The sequence below is a fragment of the Chamaea fasciata genome, unplaced genomic scaffold (assembly GCF_029207755.1).
Source record: "Chamaea fasciata isolate MVZ Bird 193981 ecotype frontalis unplaced genomic scaffold, bChaFas1.0.hap1 SCAF_2, whole genome shotgun sequence".
Classification (NCBI taxonomy): domain Eukaryota; kingdom Metazoa; phylum Chordata; class Aves; order Passeriformes; family Sylviidae; genus Chamaea; species Chamaea fasciata.
The window spans coordinates 53730405-53747565 of NW_027094087.1; the positions used below are offsets into that span (position 1 = coordinate 53730405).

General features: G+C 39.8%; 1 protein-coding gene across 4 annotated transcripts in view; it reads left to right on the plus strand.

Annotated features, from left to right (window-relative positions):
• Positions 1-10154: 10154 nt before the first annotated feature.
• Positions 10155-17161, plus strand: part of RCBTB2 (RCC1 and BTB domain containing protein 2) — a 32441-nt gene continuing 25434 nt past the window's right edge. Inside the window, exon 1 of one of the 4 annotated variants that reach the window (XM_066176158.1) lies at positions 10155-10234. Coding sequence is in view for 1 of the 4 variants with exons in the window: in XM_066176156.1 (XP_066032253.1) it covers positions 10467-10575 (109 nt within the window). In the remaining 3 variants the exon portion in view is untranslated. Of the gene's footprint in view, positions 10235-10295; positions 10319-10396; positions 10576-12574; positions 12585-17161 lie in introns of those variants that run through there. The other 3 variants (XM_066176159.1, XM_066176156.1, XM_066176160.1) reach the window with 3 other exon arrangements.

Here is a 17161-nt window from a genome sequence, read left to right on the forward strand (position 1 = left end):
ACTTGAGGAACCTCAAAGGACTTATGTACTGAAGCTGGAACGTGGATGGAACATCCGTTCCTGATTCCACATTGTTATGAAACCTGCCAAAAAGCCATTGCCCAGCCTCAGACTGGAGTGTTCAGGGGAATGAGCCCAGCTGGATACTGGCCCTGTTGGAAGGCCTGGGTTCTCATTTGTTTTTTCATCCTGACCAGCACTCACAGTGACAAGGAGAGACTGCTGTGCTGGGCACAGTTCCAGATGGTCATTTCAGGGATTCTTTAAGTTTGCTTGGTCCAACTCATCTCAAAAGGGAAGTAGCAATGGATATGAAAGTTGAATGAAATCTGGCTCTCTGACATCAGCGAAGAAGTCTCCAGCCTGTACTACCCTACAGTGCTTGCAGTCAGACCTCCTTCTCTCAGGTGCAGTCACTCAGGTCAGGTCTGGAATCTGGATTGGCCCAGATGTCAATTGAGAGAAAGCCATTGGAAGCACAGGCATACAGATCTGGAAATGGCATTTGGAGTCAGCTTGGGAAATAGAGTCGAGCCCCTGAGAAACTAGGCCTTTGTACACTTTCAGAAATTACTGAAATTCAGATATTCATTCTTCTCCTTGCTGGTGGAAAGAGAAGGCTCCTCAGGGAGGAAACCGGTCTCCTTAGAGATTTTCCCTGGCTGAATACACAAAGTGCCAGCCTCTCCTGGCTGGTGGTTATTGTCCAAGGGAGCCTTCCTCCTAATATTCTTTCCATTTGCTACACGGATGGTGCCCAGAAAAGCCTGGTGGCAGTGGCTAGAGCAAGCAGCTAAAAGTGGAGCACAGCTCTGCTGCTTATCCTCTTTCCTCCAAATGAGAACTTTACACTTCTTTTACACTTGATCTTGCTGCAGTTCATCCACCCAGACCATGGGACTTGATGGGAAAGATGTGTTCCAGATATGAATCCCAAGATATGTATCCCAATATTCCCAGAGGGAGCTGTTCCTATCTTGATGGGGTTAAGTAACTTCAGGGCTAATATAAACCATAATGCTGCACCCAGCTACGTGGCAGCTGAAGTCCAACCACCCAGTTACACATTAGCTTTTACACACATATTTTTAAAATTTAATTTAGTTTTGCTTGTTTGTTTGTTTGCTTGTTTTTAATCCGCACCCATTAAATTATTTCATGAGCTGTGGGCTAAAAGTTTGTTCCATCATTAAAGTCCTCCTTCACATGAATAGAATACCTTTAGTGATGGTAGACCTGATTTACAGATAAGAAAAGTGTGGGCATGGAGCAGTGACACAAGTCTGCCCTTTGAAAATGGAGTCAGTGGAACGCTATAAGGTGAACTTCTGAAAATGATACATGCAGGAGTTCTTAAGGATTTCAGTGCTATGGTGGTTCAATCCATTATCCAAGTCCTAGCCTTTTTACAAATTAATATGTAGAACCAACATCTACATAACAAAGCAGTGCACCAAATGTCGATAACTCTTCTCTGAAGTTAGAAAAAAAAATGCTTTAAGTACAAGCTGTACTTAAAGCATTGAACTTTTCCCCAGGAGGCCTTATTACATTCCTGGCTGCACCTGAAACCTTCTGTGAATTCGATCAATGCATTTTCTAGTTTAGTCTCTGTATTGGATGTGAAAAGGAAGAAAGAGGAAATAGTTCACAGCAGGGATGTTTAACATTGTAGGATCTTAATGTTTTAGATAACGAGAAACACTAATCCACTGATGGAAGATAAGTTACTTAACTTAGGGTGAATAGACTTCTTCCAGAGAATCCCAATTCAGACACATTTCTTGGATAGTCAGGACCAGTTGGAACCATTCGGTCTTTATTCAAAACAATGAAAGAGGGAACACCACTAACCACAAGTGAAGTTGTGGTGAACACAAAACCATGTGACCTCCACTACTGAAAAAAAGTGGAATTGATCATCACTTTTATTCCTTGAACATTGGCTTAGGAGAGTTGTGTGCCCCAAACTTGACTCCAAGACTTGTTTATACCATACAGCAGTGCTTATGCATGATGCCCAGACCCAGAGGAAGTAACAAAGAGGAGTGACATCTGAAATAGTAATTACCTTCTGGTGCTTAATTACAGGTCTGGACTACACACTCTACTGAAGAATGCAATTTACATATCAAAAGTGCTTTCTGGACTTCTGCATCTATTGTTTTAACAAATTTTGTAATATAGTAGGGTGGCCAGAGCCCTGCTTCGGCCACTTAAAGACCAGGCCAGAGGCAAGATTCAATTGAAACAATTTCACCCCATTTGTGAGATTTCCAAGGAGACTACAATACAGGAAAGGTAGGGGGTTGAGGAAAGAGAAGGGAAGGAATACTGTTGAACATGTGGTGTATAAATGTGCAGTAGTAATAAAAGAGAAAAACCATAGCCCTTAAAGACAAACAAGTTAAGTGGAACAAAATAGATATGTAATTCACTTTCCATGCAAATCAGGAATTTGAGGTTAACTATTCTGTTCCATTGCTAAACTGTAAAGCATGATTTGTACCTATGACTCCAATAAATTAATTTTACTTAGATTAAAGGTTTTCGACATTAGAGTTAGGACAAAATTATCATTTTGGCAAGGCTTCTTTATTCTTCCGACCTCTCTTGCAAAAGCAAAAGCTCCCCTGAATGGCAGAATTTCCATCACGTTTCTTAGAACCATCTTCATTTTTCAATTGGAAGAGAAACTGACGGGGTGACTCATGAATTGTCACACACCATGACTTGCACTTAGAGAAACATATGAAAAAGCTGTGCAGTGTGAGTGATTTCCTAGGCTACAAAAAAGAACATTGAAACCTTGTGGTGATCCAAAGACTCCTGTCACTGGGAAAGATTAAGAGTCTCAGGAATATTTTAAATGAAGCTGAGAACTCAAATTGTCCGTGTCCAGTTTATAGCTCCAGCTTTTTCCCCGGAGCAACTTGCTTTTTTTCCTTTCCCCATGTATTTCAAGAACAAATGGTTACACATTACTTTGGGGAAAAACAAAACATGATCACTTCCTCAAGTAGACCCAGATTTGTTGCTTAATTGATTATCTTCATTTCAAATTCTCAATTTAGTTTTTGATGTTGCTGTTTAATAAACGTGACCATCTATTTCCCTTATGTGTGGTGCTTTGAAAATCACCTTTAGAGCTGCTATATCACAGGTTAGTGTAGCATCTTAAGTGTATCAAGATCCATATATGGAGTAGACTTCATAATGAGCATATGGTATAATACTACAATGCTGCTAATGGCAATAAAATACATTTATACAGAACATACAGTATGCTTTCTTTTTAAGGCTATTAATTTCTGTATGCTTTAGTATAGTGGTATGTAAGACACCTTCCATGTTAGATTCAGTGTGGGTTTGGGCATGCATGGCTGCCCAGCTGGTCTTACATGGGATTTCTTAGACTTGTCCAAAACCTTCAGTCCACCTGACCTTAACAGAGAATATTCCTTACATCAACAAACAGCAACAATGTTTCCATTAAAAACAAAACGCAAAACATTACTCCAATCCCAGAAAGCACTGAGCGCTTCCTCACAGGAAGTAAAAAGTGCATATCAGTGTTATGCAGTGTCAAAAGCTAGACACATAATTAAACTTCCTCTACATAAGGACACAGAGTGGGAAAACTGCCATAAAGGGTCAGGCCTTCTAACAAAATCTGTTCTCTGGCAGTGAGTTAGAATAGAGCAGGGTAAGAAAATATGAAACTTCCTTTAAATATTATCCTAGGCTTTGAACATTCAGAGATTTCTCAGCAGGAGACCCTCGTGAGCAATCTCAGTTGAGTGCTCTCCCTTGACTTGTGTTTAGCACATCCAGAATCTTAAAATGGAAAGTTCTGAAAGTTGAATTGCAGGAGGAAAACTACTTTTTCTGAACTCTTAGGATTAATGCTGTACATTGAAAAGAAAAAAGTCTTCTTCTGACAATTAATTTTATAAGTTCATATTTTGATAGTAATCATAAATAATATAACATTGCTCTTGGCTTCTGATAAAATGGGATGCTTCTATCATCTGTAACATTCTTTCTAATACCTATCCAAAAAGAAATTACTTTATTTTATTTAGCTTTTTAACAGCCCATAGAGTGACTTGCAAATTATTTCCAAGGGAAAAAAATGCTAACTGTTTTAAAATTGTTTTCACCAAGTAATTTAAATCCCACAAAACCTGAGATATAAGTCATTACCTCTTATAAGGTGACAGGATATGTTCCTTGCCAGAAAGATATCTGAGAGCAATGCTAAAACATTTGCTTAAAATTAGCAATTACATGGTCTTTCAATAACACAGTTACACAACTAAAGGCAATTTAGTGAAAAATGTTATATCTCATCAAATACATGCTACCATAAATTTTACATTTTTAGTATAGGAAACTGCTTTATTCATGAGGGTCAAAGGCAGTATCTACTAAGATGTCTGCTCCAGAGAAAGCAGATGGTAATAATGGATACACTATCCATAAATAGCATTCACTTTGCCTTATTATTTACTGCTAGTCCAATAATAGAAGATGAATCTACTTTAGCCTCACCATTACTGGATTCAGTGCAACCAATTTTGTTTCCTTTTGGAATTATAAATCAAGGTTGTGAGCTCATTTTCCTGTTCCACCTCAAATTTTTACACTAATCCTCAGTGAGTGACACGTACGATTACATCAATGTCACCTTCTTTCAGATGCCTGAATAGATTGTGCAGTCAGCACTGGGTTGCATGACTGGGATCAACTCTTTGTAAGAATACTTGATTTAGTCTCTTCCAGTCTAATTAAAAGCAAACAAATCCCCCAAAGACAACACCTTTCAGATTCTATTTCCTTGGATATTTTTTCAAGAATACAATCAGGATGTGCATGCAAAATAAAGTTATCCACAACATGCCTTTTAAAAAAAAAAAATCAACCCTAAGCATGTAGTCTTTTCCCAAAGCCTTGACCTCCAATTTCTTCTTTCCTCAGGCCTTTCCAACAGACATAAAGCTTAAGGCAAAGTGTTATTTAGACTCCATAAAATCCTCATGCCTGACCACTTGACCTCTGATCGCCCAGGCTGCTGGTTAGCTGACTTCCCTGCAGACTTGGCCTGTGCCAACTAGAACAGTTCAAGGGTAGAGCACGTTAAACACCATTTCCAGTGGCTCTGTGGATAACCCTGCTCCAAGTCTGCTCTCTACAGACTTCCTCAGTGCTATCTCAGCAGGTGTTGCACCCTCAAATACTGCATGCTTTCATTAAGGTGACATAATTTAGGGGTTTTTTTTGAAAAAAACTGTGGGAAAGAAAACTGTGGAGGTGAAACTTTTAAACAAAAGATAATTAACAGCCACTTTCAAATACAATGAACTGGATTTAAAAAAAACCTTGCAGAAATAAGCAAGTTATGTTTGGAGGCCACAGGATGACAAACAGCACAGGGAGCTCCTGGGCCATTTGAGATGTACTGTTGATTAGCCAATCTGATCTTAAGGGGAATACAGCCCTAAATAATATGGACATGAGCTAGGCTATGCCTCCAGGCAGGGAGAGAGCCTGTGTCCTGGCCTCCAATCTTCGTGTGACTGAGAACCAGACTGAGCTGTTTGCTGGTGATACTCTTGCCACTTACAAAGTAAGTAAGTAGGCACAAAACTGGCAAAAGTGGTTCTGCTGACTGAAAAGATATTTTGATATCCAAAAAATGTGATTCATTTCACAATTCTTGAATGAAATCTCCCTTTAATATTAGTTTGCAAGGACAATTCTTCGAAGCTGCTCAGAAATGACAAATTTCTTCTGGTATTTTTCAGGTCAATTTAAGTCCAAGTCTAATAAACAACAAGATCCTATGTGAAATCCCACCTTCTCATCTACAGTTATTTTGGAAGCTTACTGAAACCACTGAGCTCACAGCAGACAATGCTCTGTTTGGAATATTGAGGAACCTCCACCCTTCTGGGAATTCCCCGTTCCCAGAATGCTGCGCTTGTACTGCTCCTTCATTTATTGCTGCAGACAAAGTTGAAAGGAAGGGAAAAGGACAATAAAATCTTGCATGACATTATAATTAAATGTGTGACTTGTCAAAACCTTTGTTTAACAGGATAAGCACATTTAGCCAGATCCCATATGTGTGTTAATTATAGCAAGAAAGCAAACAAAATGCCAATAGTTAAAACAAATCCTACCAACAGGAAATGGTTATCAAGCTGTGATAAAACGTTCATCCGGAAATGTTTTTACACTATCCAAAACATTTCCTGTCTGTAACATTTTTTGTGGGAAAATGAATATCTGTGAGGCTAGAAATAGCATCTTTGCAAGGAATTAAATGACAGTGCTTACAGAAAAAGCATTGGTCACAGATCTAGCTTCTCTCCTGTTTTCTTCTTTGTACATAGCACGATGTAACTCTGAAAGAAAACTTTCCAGAAGTTACACGGACATCATTAATTAAACACACATATTTAAATCACAGATTAAAAAATAATTCAAAGCAAATTTTTCATAGGTAATATCTAAGCATGGAAGTAGTGGAACCTTGATGCTTTGCTCACTGAGACTAGACAGTGAAAGAGTATTTCTGTTAAAATATCTGGAAAAGATAAAAAGAGATAAATTAGGTTGAAAAACAGTACTATTGAAGGCATCAAAAGATGACACTCAAGGGGATGAGGAGCCAGAGATTATCTGTTGAAATGCTTACTCAAAATAAAAATCATGAACAATTGCATTTCCATAATCATGACTTTTCAAAACTAGGAAAATTCTGATTTGTTGCAAACATTATGGACAGTATCACAATATCACAACAGAGCTGGCATTAGAATATAAACAAATACTTGTCAGGATCAACCTATAAGACATTACTGAATACAGAAGCATAATAGATGGTTCTTCCTAGATTTGTTCTATCAGCCATATGACACCTAACTTGTAGTCTGTTATTCCATTCTTAAAATATTTCATCCTCCTAAAAACAAACAGTGAACTTTAATGGCTTTTAAAAGGGAATTCAGCCACTATAACTGCTCAAGTATTTGGAAAAATTAGGTTATTGTGAAATAATCTTTTTATTAATTAACACAAATTAAAGACATTCTGCTTTGATTAAAAACTATTATTTGTTCCTATTTTAGCTCCAGGTTTGATACCTCTTATTGCATTTTTTTTCCTGTACATGGAAACTACAATGGAACTAATTTCTTGTACAATGGAACTAATAACAGAATCCTAAAAGTGGAAAGGTCTTCAACAGGTCATTTGATCAATTTTCATGACCTGAATTAGAATCAACAAAAGTTACTTTAATTTTGATCTACAATCTCAAATCATCAAAATTACAACTTCACTGGGCAATTAATTCCCAACTCCCTTATTATCACTGTGAGAGCAGTTTTCCCTATTGCCAAAGATGAAGCACCTTTGCTTCAATATTTTTCCTGACCATGCAGTGATCAAAACTTCTCCTTGCTCTTCGCAGTAGCATTTTCTCACAACCTGGCAATGTTTCTTTTCTACCTTAAGATACTATTTTTGGACATCCCAGTATGAGGTTTACCTGGTTTGCAATGATGTGATGCTACTGTACAAGCTAAAATTGGAATGCCTTGCAGTGCACCATCAGTCCTTCCTGGCTTCATGTCAAACAGAAACAGAATGAGCATCATATCAGTCGTTAATTGAAATACTGGAAGGAACTACAAACTGCTTGTAAGATGAGGCAGGCACATACTAGAATCATACAATCACAGAACAGTTTTGGGTTGGAAGGGACCTTTAAAGGTCATCTAGACTAAACCCCCTGCAATGAGCATTCCTTTCCATTCCAATTCCCTTCCATTCATTGCTGCTGAGTTCTAAATTTGGCACCACATTTAGGAAAGAAGGAAAACAACCCAGGGACAGTTCAAATGAAAGGAAAAAAATGAGACAGGAGTTCAACAAATGACATGTAAGGAAAGCCAGAAATAACTGGATCAGGTTTTTACTTGGAGGCATAAAAAATGGAGGCCACTTTCCACTTTCACTGTCAGAAATTTGTGCACCATTTCTAGTTTGAACTCCTGAGGCTTTAATATATCTCCACTGTTTCTTATTATGTTTCTTTCTCTTCCATTACATTAAAATGCCATTCAGTACCTAATATTTTCTCATAGTAAGGAAGCTATAAACTGCAATTACCTTTAAACTCTTTCCAATAAGCCAAACAAATAATCCCTTTAGCTATGTTTTATTTTCAAACCGTTGTTCATCTTCATGCAGCCTATCCCATTTTCAAAGTCCCTGTCAAAATGTATGGTAGCATTATATGCAGCATCCTAATAGCTGGTCTAAAATACTAATTACTGGACGCAAATTACCTTTCAATTACTGTTGATTCCTGTCTTGGCACATTCATGAGTGAAATTAGCCTTTTTCACTTCTACATCCTCTGGCATGCAGCAGTTGTTCACTGAACTGAATCCTTTAGCTAAATGTTTCAGAATGCAGTTTCTCTGCTTGTAGATCCACATCTATTGCTTCTAGATTTAGGGACTTCACCATATGAAACTGCAGTTTGTTTCAGAGGATCAAATACACCACCTGTTCCACTGCTTCTAAGTGTGACCTTCAGCCTAACGCAGTACACAGCATATCTGTGAGTCAAATCCAGCATAACTTCTAGAAAAAAATCCGAAATTGTTTTAAAATATGCACTGAAGAATCAATACACACAATTGTTTAGGGGATAATAACCCTTTGCTTTACTGCCAGTCTGAATATTAACAGCTTCAGCTTCAACTGGGTTTTGCTACCACTGTCTGCTTGGCTGAGATCATCAGGTATTTTATTCTACCTATACACCCATCTGAGACCCAGCAAGGCCAGGCTGGATGGGGCTCTAAACCACTTGGTCTGGTGGAAGACAGCCCTGCCCATGGTGAGGAGGTGGCAAATGGATGATCTTTAAGGTTCCTTCCAAACCAACCCATTCTGTGATTCTTTGATTCTGTGCACTGGGGAGCACATCAGGGAAGAGCACTGGCACAGCCCTGCAGGCACTTCATTTATGATAAGAGGTGAAGAATGGGATGAAAGGCACGTGTGGCCCATTGACTGAGACTGCCATGTATACAGCAAGTATGGAGAACACACACATGTGGAACCTCTGCTCCTTTGGTAACTCTAAGGTCAGCGTCTTTGCAACTTTAGGTACTTACACAAACCTAATTTTTGGACAGCCAGAGGCTTGCATCTGAGTACATCGTTCTTTAAAATGTCAAAACATCCTCATGAAGCTGTCATGTCCACAAGAAAAAACTGACACCTTCCCTAGGTCATAAAGGAATTTTTGATGGGAAGTCCACTCCTAAACTCCAGAGCAAACCTCCTCCTTCTGAATAAGGTTTCCACAGCAATGTAACATTCAATGTAAGGTATCATTGGGCATGGCAGCAAGGGTCTCTGAGTATTTCTACAGCAACGTGGCAGGCAATTGTCACGCTCAAGGTAAGAGACACAATGAGGCAAAACAGCCAAGTTGTTGCTTTTAGGAAAACTTATCAAGTCTATCCTCTTTGGGGGTGCCTAATTTTAAACATAAGAGAAATAGAATATTTACTATCCCCTGACTTCCTTTGCGAAAAAAATTAAATGATTGCAGGTTGTACAGCATAACAATAGTTGACGTTCCCCTTTGACAGTGTGCGGTTGACAAGTGTATTTTGGCCCAGGCAACAGCCTGGAATAGGCTGCCCAGGGACCTGGTGGAGTCACGGTTCCCGGCGGTGTTCAAGGGAAGACTGGATGTGGCAGTCAGTGTCCCGTCTAGCTGTCACGGTGGCGCTGGGTCACAAGCCGGGCTCCCGACCTCAGAGGTCTTTTCCGAGCTAATTGCTTCTGTGATCCGGAGGCGGGAAGGGGTGGTGTCTCCCCGGACGCCGAGCTCGCTCTAGGCATGACTCTTCCCAAGGCAGCCATCTCATCCCCGGGGCCAGGCCCTGGGGGACTCCCGCCTCTCCCGCAGCCAGCACTGCCGCTCTGCCGCGGGGCCCGACCCCGCCGGGCTCGGAGGACAGCGGCCGCCGCTGCCCGGGCTCCTGCTGCAGTGGGTGGATCCCTGGGAGGTGCCAGCCGCTTCCCTCCCCTTCCCCTCTCTCCCGGCTCGGCGGTGAGGAGGCGCCTGAGCGCGGCAGCATCTTCCCTTGGCTCGCTCGGGCGGGGGAGGAGCCGCCGCCGCCTGCCGAGAAGGAAGGTGAGCTACCGAGCACGGGGGTGGGAAGGGGAGGGAAGGGGGTTGGCTCCCCCCCTTCTCTGTGCTTCCCTTCCCCCCTTCCCGGTACTTCCCTTGCCCGGGCGGCCGGCGGTGGGAGCGGGGCTGGGGCAGGGCGCGGCCGCCCGTGCTGCGTGTGCTGGGCCGGGCTGGGGCTGCGCTCCCCGGGGCCTCGTTTCTCAGGCAGCCGGGCTGTAAATGGCCGATAACAGGGATGGCGGTCTGTCTGTCTCTCTCTCAGTGTGTCTGTGTGAGTCTGTCTGTGTGTGCTCGGCTTCCGTCAGAAGTCCCGTCTGTGCGGTGTCGGTGCGCGCTGCCCGCAGGTGCGCAGAGGTGTGATGGTGGTGGCGGCACTACAGGCGAGCTGAGCTTAGCCACCGGTTGCGGCTTTGAGGAGAAGAAGGGATACTGTGGAAACCAGGCACCATTTATTTATTATGTGGGAGACGGGAGGATTTAATGGCGTTTCCTTGGACAAGTGAAGTTTCTAATATCAGGCACAGTCAGCGAAGAGGTTTTATGCAGGTTACGAGGGGGGTAAGGTCTGTAGGGAATGATGCTTGTGCACCGTCAGGAACCGTTTGGGCTGATGAGCTGATGTGCCTTCCAGTACATGAAGGGAACTTGCAGGGAAGATGGGGCGAGACTGTTTACAAGAGAATGTAATGACAGGACAAGGGGGAAAAGGTTCAAATTAAAAGGGAGTACATTTAGATTAGATATTAGGAAAAAAAAAAATCTTCACTGTGGTTGGTGAGGTACTGTAACAAGTTGCCCAGAGAGCTGTGGATGTCCCATCCCTGGAGGTGTTCAAGGCCGGGTTGGATGGGGCTCTGAGCAACCTGGTCTAGTGGAAGGTGCTCCTGCCCATGGCAGAGGTTGGAACAAAACTATATTTATGGTCCCTTCCAACCTACATCATTCTATGATTCCATGTTGGAGAATGTGAAAGAAAACGCAGGGTAAAGGAAACATTTAGAAGCAATCGTCCTGCTCAGTGTTGATAGAAGAGATAATACTGTCCAGATATAGGAAATAAATGTGACAGAATTATGCAGCATGTGAATGATGTGATGGACTGTAAAGTAGAAAGAAAAGATTTTGTGGATAAAGAGTCAAGTGTATAATTTCTTTGAGACAAGAGACTGATATGAGCTTTTGATGGTGTCTGCTGTAGTCCAGAAGAGCTGGATTTTTATAACAATATCACTTACTGAGAGATACTGTCAGGAATTGCGTCACAGATGGATTTATTTCTTAGACTGTAGAATAACAGAATGGTTTGGGTTGGAAGGGACCTTAAAGATCATCTGATTCCAACCCCCCTGCCGTGGACAGGAATGCCATTCACTAGACCAGGTTGCCCCTGGTCCCATCCAGTGGCCTTGAAGACTGGCAGGGATGAGGCATCCACATTTTTTTCTCGACAAACTGCTTGTGCCCTTACCACCATCTGTGTAAAGAATTTCTTCCTAGGATGTGATCTGATTCTGTCCTCTTGTCATTTAAAGCTGTACCCCCTTATCCAATCAATATCTGCTTGTGCAAGCAGTTACTCTCCCTCTTTTTCTTAAGTTCCTTTAAGTATTGAAAGGCCGCAGTGAGGTCTCCGTGGAGCCTCTTCTTCTCCAGGCTGAACAGCCAAGAGATATAGATGATGGCATCATTTAGACATACAGTGATCCAGACGATCTTATATGCAACTGCTGTCAGCTTGCCAAATAAGCACTGAATTGCCTTAGACTTGCTCTCAAGTAAGCAGTGTGAACATTCTGGGAAAAGGTGGTTTGTTAGCCAGCTTGTGATCTTGGATCACATTTTTAGTTAGATTAAATAAATTGAAATGAAATAGGTGACTAAACAGGCTTGCAGTTCTTAGCTTTAGAAGGGCAAATTTGGAAAAATCAAGAGGATTAATTAGTGATGTTGTTTGTACAGGAGTCCTGGGGGCCCTAGAAAGTAAAGAAGGCTGAAAGCTGTTTTGTGCCAAAGGTAGAATCTATTTGGAATTTATACCTAAAAAAATTTTTAAAAGGTCAATTGAAAACAACTTCCAAGCATCAGAAAGGATTTTAGAAATAAAGGCTAGAGAAAGGATAGTTAAGCAAAATGAAAATGAAGATATAAAGTGCCAATTTGACAGTAAGAACTGGCAAAAGTAATTCTGAATTAGTTACAGACAATTGTCTTTTTAATTTGTCTTTTTAATTGTCTTCTTTAATCATGTAAGTGAAAACATTAGAAATAAGACCACTGAGTGATAAAGTTAAGGTAAAATGGCTTTGGCATCATGATGCAAATCATCTGTTGCAGTTTGGAGGACACTACTGCAGTGAGTAATGTTAGATGCTCCAACTCTTACCTTGAAAGAATAACATTTTGTCTCTCAATTATATTTACTGCACTATTCTGAATGATTTTGTTCTGTTGCAACGTTAATGTTTTTAAGAAATTTTTTTTTTCTTAAACTGAGTCTTTGGATTAATTTTGTTTCCCTAAAGCTGGTTCCTTGACCTCTCATATTGGAAGGTCAAAATTTAGATAAGTTACCAGTTCTACCACATCGGTTGTATGGTAAATGAGGTTTTATCTAACATATAAAATAGGCAAGACCCAACAATTCCATCAGTTGTATTTTATTATGTTTCTGTTTCTGTATGGCTTACAGGAACTGATGTGTATTTAGAGTTTGGGTGACAATTCAGCAAAGGGAAGGAACTTTTCAGGTTGTTTTTCTGAAAATCTTGGATTAGCCATATCAAAATTGTGAACAGATGTTTTTCTTTAGCACCTCAGGTAAGATTTAGATTACATTAGATTACATTAGGATAGGTGTAGGAGTGACATCTTGTTCCCAAGAGACTGTCTCACAAAATGTTTGATTATTTTAACATATCTCAAGGTCTGGAGATAATGCTCATTATGGTTTGGTTTTTGGTTTTTTTTTCCTTTAGTGGAGAAGTAAACCTGTAATTATGTGAAAGTGACTCCAGCATCTTTCTATAATACTTTACAGCACTTAAAGTAGTTCTTGCATTGTTTTTGTGATCTGAAACACTTGTTTGCCTGAAAAAGATATTTTTGTATGTGTAGAAGTAAGTGTAAATACTTTCAAGTGGAAATGTGTTTTGATTGACATTTTCTTATCAGGTTTTTTTAGCTACTGACTTTGATGTTTCAGTATATCTACTGGAGGCCTAATTTTCTAATTATCACTACTGTTTCCTTGTCTTTGTTATTTAGCTTCTCTTTCTTAGTAGTTGCCGGCCATTTTCTACAAATCTTCTTTTTTTAATGTTAAGTAGATAGATAGCCAAAGATGTGCCATTCTTTTTTCAGATTGACTCTAGGGTTTGTAGAATGAGAAAAGAATTTGGGAATTTTTTTTTTTTAAATTTCTGCCTTAGATATTTTTCTTCTGGTGGGTGATGATGATTTTTTCCAGTTGCTTTCTCTCATGCTGCTGGCTGGTCAACAATCCACCATTCTACATCAATGATGGTGATAGACATTTCAAAAGGGGATAAAGTAACTGGAATAGGAATGAGAAAAATGGAGAAACTTAATATGAACACTTGTCTTACCATCACTTACGGTATGCATTCTTTATGTGAACCTCAGGAAACTTCAGTGGGGTTGTACTGGAGGTCCTTCCCTGGAGCCAACAGGTGGAATTGGATGTCATCCCAAAAGAGAGGTGGTGTCTTACAAGATGCTTTTGGCTGAAGTTTTACCTCTGGAGATGGAGCTAATAAAGAGTTTCTTGGATCTAGCCTCTAAATTGTGTGTTGATTTGCTTGTGTAATGAGTAGGCACACAGTGGAACTTGTGTCAGGAGCAAAGAATTCACAGTCTGGTGTCATGAAGCAAGAAAGGAAGGAGAGAAGGTTATACTTTAGTTGGAGTTAGAAGTTTTTCAAACAACCACTCCATGTTTGTCAAGGTCTGCAATTTCGTGGTAATGGAAAATGCCACATCAGTGGAAGAATGAATGACAGGCTGAGTTCTGTCAATTTATTGTCAGCACTGGGTGTACTACTGGCATTTCATTGTACATGAAGAAGGAAGATAATTTTGAAAATAATCTTCCTAGAAGGGAATGTGACCTATTCAATAGGAGTACATGAAGGCAATATTGCTGATCTGATCTCTCCTGCAAAATTACTTGGACAAGTTAGCATCATATAATGACTACTGTGGTAGGAAGCTGCTGAGAAATCAGTAGTATCAGAGAAGGTTAGGTTCCTTTTCTGATAGTCTCATCGAGTCCCTTTTCGCTGTGACTTTTTCTTTGTAATTTTTCCTAAGCATGTGGTTAGAGTCCTTGGGGAAGAAGCTGCAGACAGACCTTTGAATCAGCAGATGAGATTCATAAATGCTTAAGTTAAGTGGGAGGAAATACTAAGTGGAGTTCTGAAAATTTTTGTTTGCTTGCCAAGTTCCTAGAGAGAGAATCTACAAGAATGTTTACATTCACATGAGTCAGTGAACCTGTTTAAATATTTAGAGTTAAATGGTCTTGGACTGCTAATGAAGCTTGGCTACTAGAATTAGTATTTATGTTCCTTGACTCCATCTTATGTGTCCTGCAGAAACGTGTGTCTTACCCAAAGACCTATTGTGGCTGGACCAAAACAAGAGTCAAAACTTCCAGTTTCCAAGAGCTTAACTCAGACTGCCAGAGTATGCTGTCCAGATTCTTAATTGTACTTGGATTCCAGATAAGAGATTTGTGGAAGTTTAATATAAATATTTTTTGTATCAAAAGGCTGTTCATGTCCTCAAGAAATGGATGTTTGCAATAATGTTTTCTCCTTCAGATTTGCACTTCAGAATTTTTGTTGGGAAATACATCTAGTGAAAATTATGAACAGTTTTCATGCATGAAAAATATTTCTTGCTTACCTTTTTACTTTCTGAAGTAAGCATTGCATTCTTTTTAAATGTAGTGGCTAGCTATTTTAAAGTAAGGGGTTTTAGCAGTTTTGCACATACGATAAGATTTACTAAACAAACAAACCCGGAACTTGTCTGAAATAGCTAGGATATGTTTTTTTCCTGTACCTGATTTACTCAATTATACAGGTTTTTGTCTTTTCATTTTTGATGAAAATACTGGTTTTTCTTCGCATGACTGCATTCGCATTTGTTATTTTTCTGGAGGAAAAGTCGTGCAAGTAGGCAAATATGAATCATTGCTAGTATTTTAAAGGTATATGGAAAAGAATGGTTTGTAAACAGGCTTAATTTTTTTTGTGCCTTTATTTTTGGGATCCCCAGGTGAATATATACTTCTAAATCAATTACAGGTTTTTAGAAAGAACAGCTCTGCAGATACAGATATGTGGCACCCAGTATGTACTTTTACTAGAAGACCTGAATTTGAATAAAAGAATAAACTGGCATAATTTGAGTCACCCTGTGTACTCCTGTGGGATTGCTCAGAAATAAGTGTCTATGTTTGCAGAGAAAACTGAAAGTGGAGTTGCAGGGTAATTTTCTCATAGTTATATGTAAGATAAAACTTGTTCTAACTTTTAAGTTGGGAGGGCATGTGACTCATCTTTGTAATTGAAAAATTAAGATAAAACTTTTGGGGGTCTGAAAAGTAATGAAGTGGAGCACTTTTTATTAGTTAACTGAGATGGTTAGATCCTGATGTATCTTTGTACTGACAAATCACCTGCTTCTAAGTGAAACTATGCATTTGTCTGCAACAGGTGCAATTGAAGTGAGATACTAGAACCTTAAGAATCATGGGTATCAGTTTTGTATCAAATGGCATGAGGAAGGAAATACAGAATTCTATATTTTTTTAGCTAGAAAATTCAGTTAGTAATTATTCCCTTGGGGTCTGAGAGTAGGCTAAGTATGGTCAAGAAGTGGGTAACATATGTCAGCATTGCTAGGCAGTGCTGGAAATTGATGCTGCAAAATATTGGATAGCCTCAGTTATCAGTTTCACAGTAGGACTACTGGCATACTTGAAATTAAATGTTTCAGAACAGCTCAGTAGTATAGGCAAAGGCCTTGATTTGCGGATTTGTTTCTTCTTTAAATAGAGATAACACAAAATCAACTGGTTGCATTCTTGTGGTTTAAACAAGCATGTTGAAGAAAATAAGAAATTGCTTAACCTCAAGAGCTCAGCAAGTTCCTGCATTTCCATGAAGGTGTAAAGCTTGGCAAATGGCTGTGTGTGCTCAAACAGGACTCTGCCCAGCTGCACAGGCAGAACTGTCTGGTGCCATTTAGTTCTTAGCTGCTGCTCCAGCTTGGCATGGATTTGTGGATATCCTGTGGGTCCTGTATCGTGTCTGCCGGCACCCTTAGGTGTCAGGGATCCCCGAGGTCATCTCAAATGGCAGTAGGTGCTGATGTGTAGGTGACTGAGTCAGCCCTTTAGTCTGTTCTAGTTGAAGGGGAATATAACTTAGCTTCCAGTTGTTTCAGTTTGATTGTGTGTTTGAGCCTTAAGCTCAAAGTCACCGTGGACTTTCACACATGAGCTGAATCCTTCATTTAATGTCTCAAACTAGTTGTATAAAATACACTCTGTGTATTTGTGGGTTTTGTTGAAGCTTAAGCTCAACAGTTGTGTGTATTCAGTATGGTCGAGCTGTTCAGGTTTTTATTTGTTTCAAGAAAATAATTTTTGTTTGTTTATTCATAGATTACATGTTGAATCATTAGCATTCATAATACTTAAGCCATACTGATTTCGTATATTTTATGTAATTGGATTAGGTCTTATGTCATGAAGTCTTAAGAGATGTGTTTAGTAGTAAGTTTGGTAGTTTTATGCAGTTACATTTGATGTTACATGATACTTGTTTTAACGTGGTATTACTCTGAAAATTAACTCGGTAAAATGGTGCCTTGTTTGTTGGATGTTATTCTGCCTTTAGT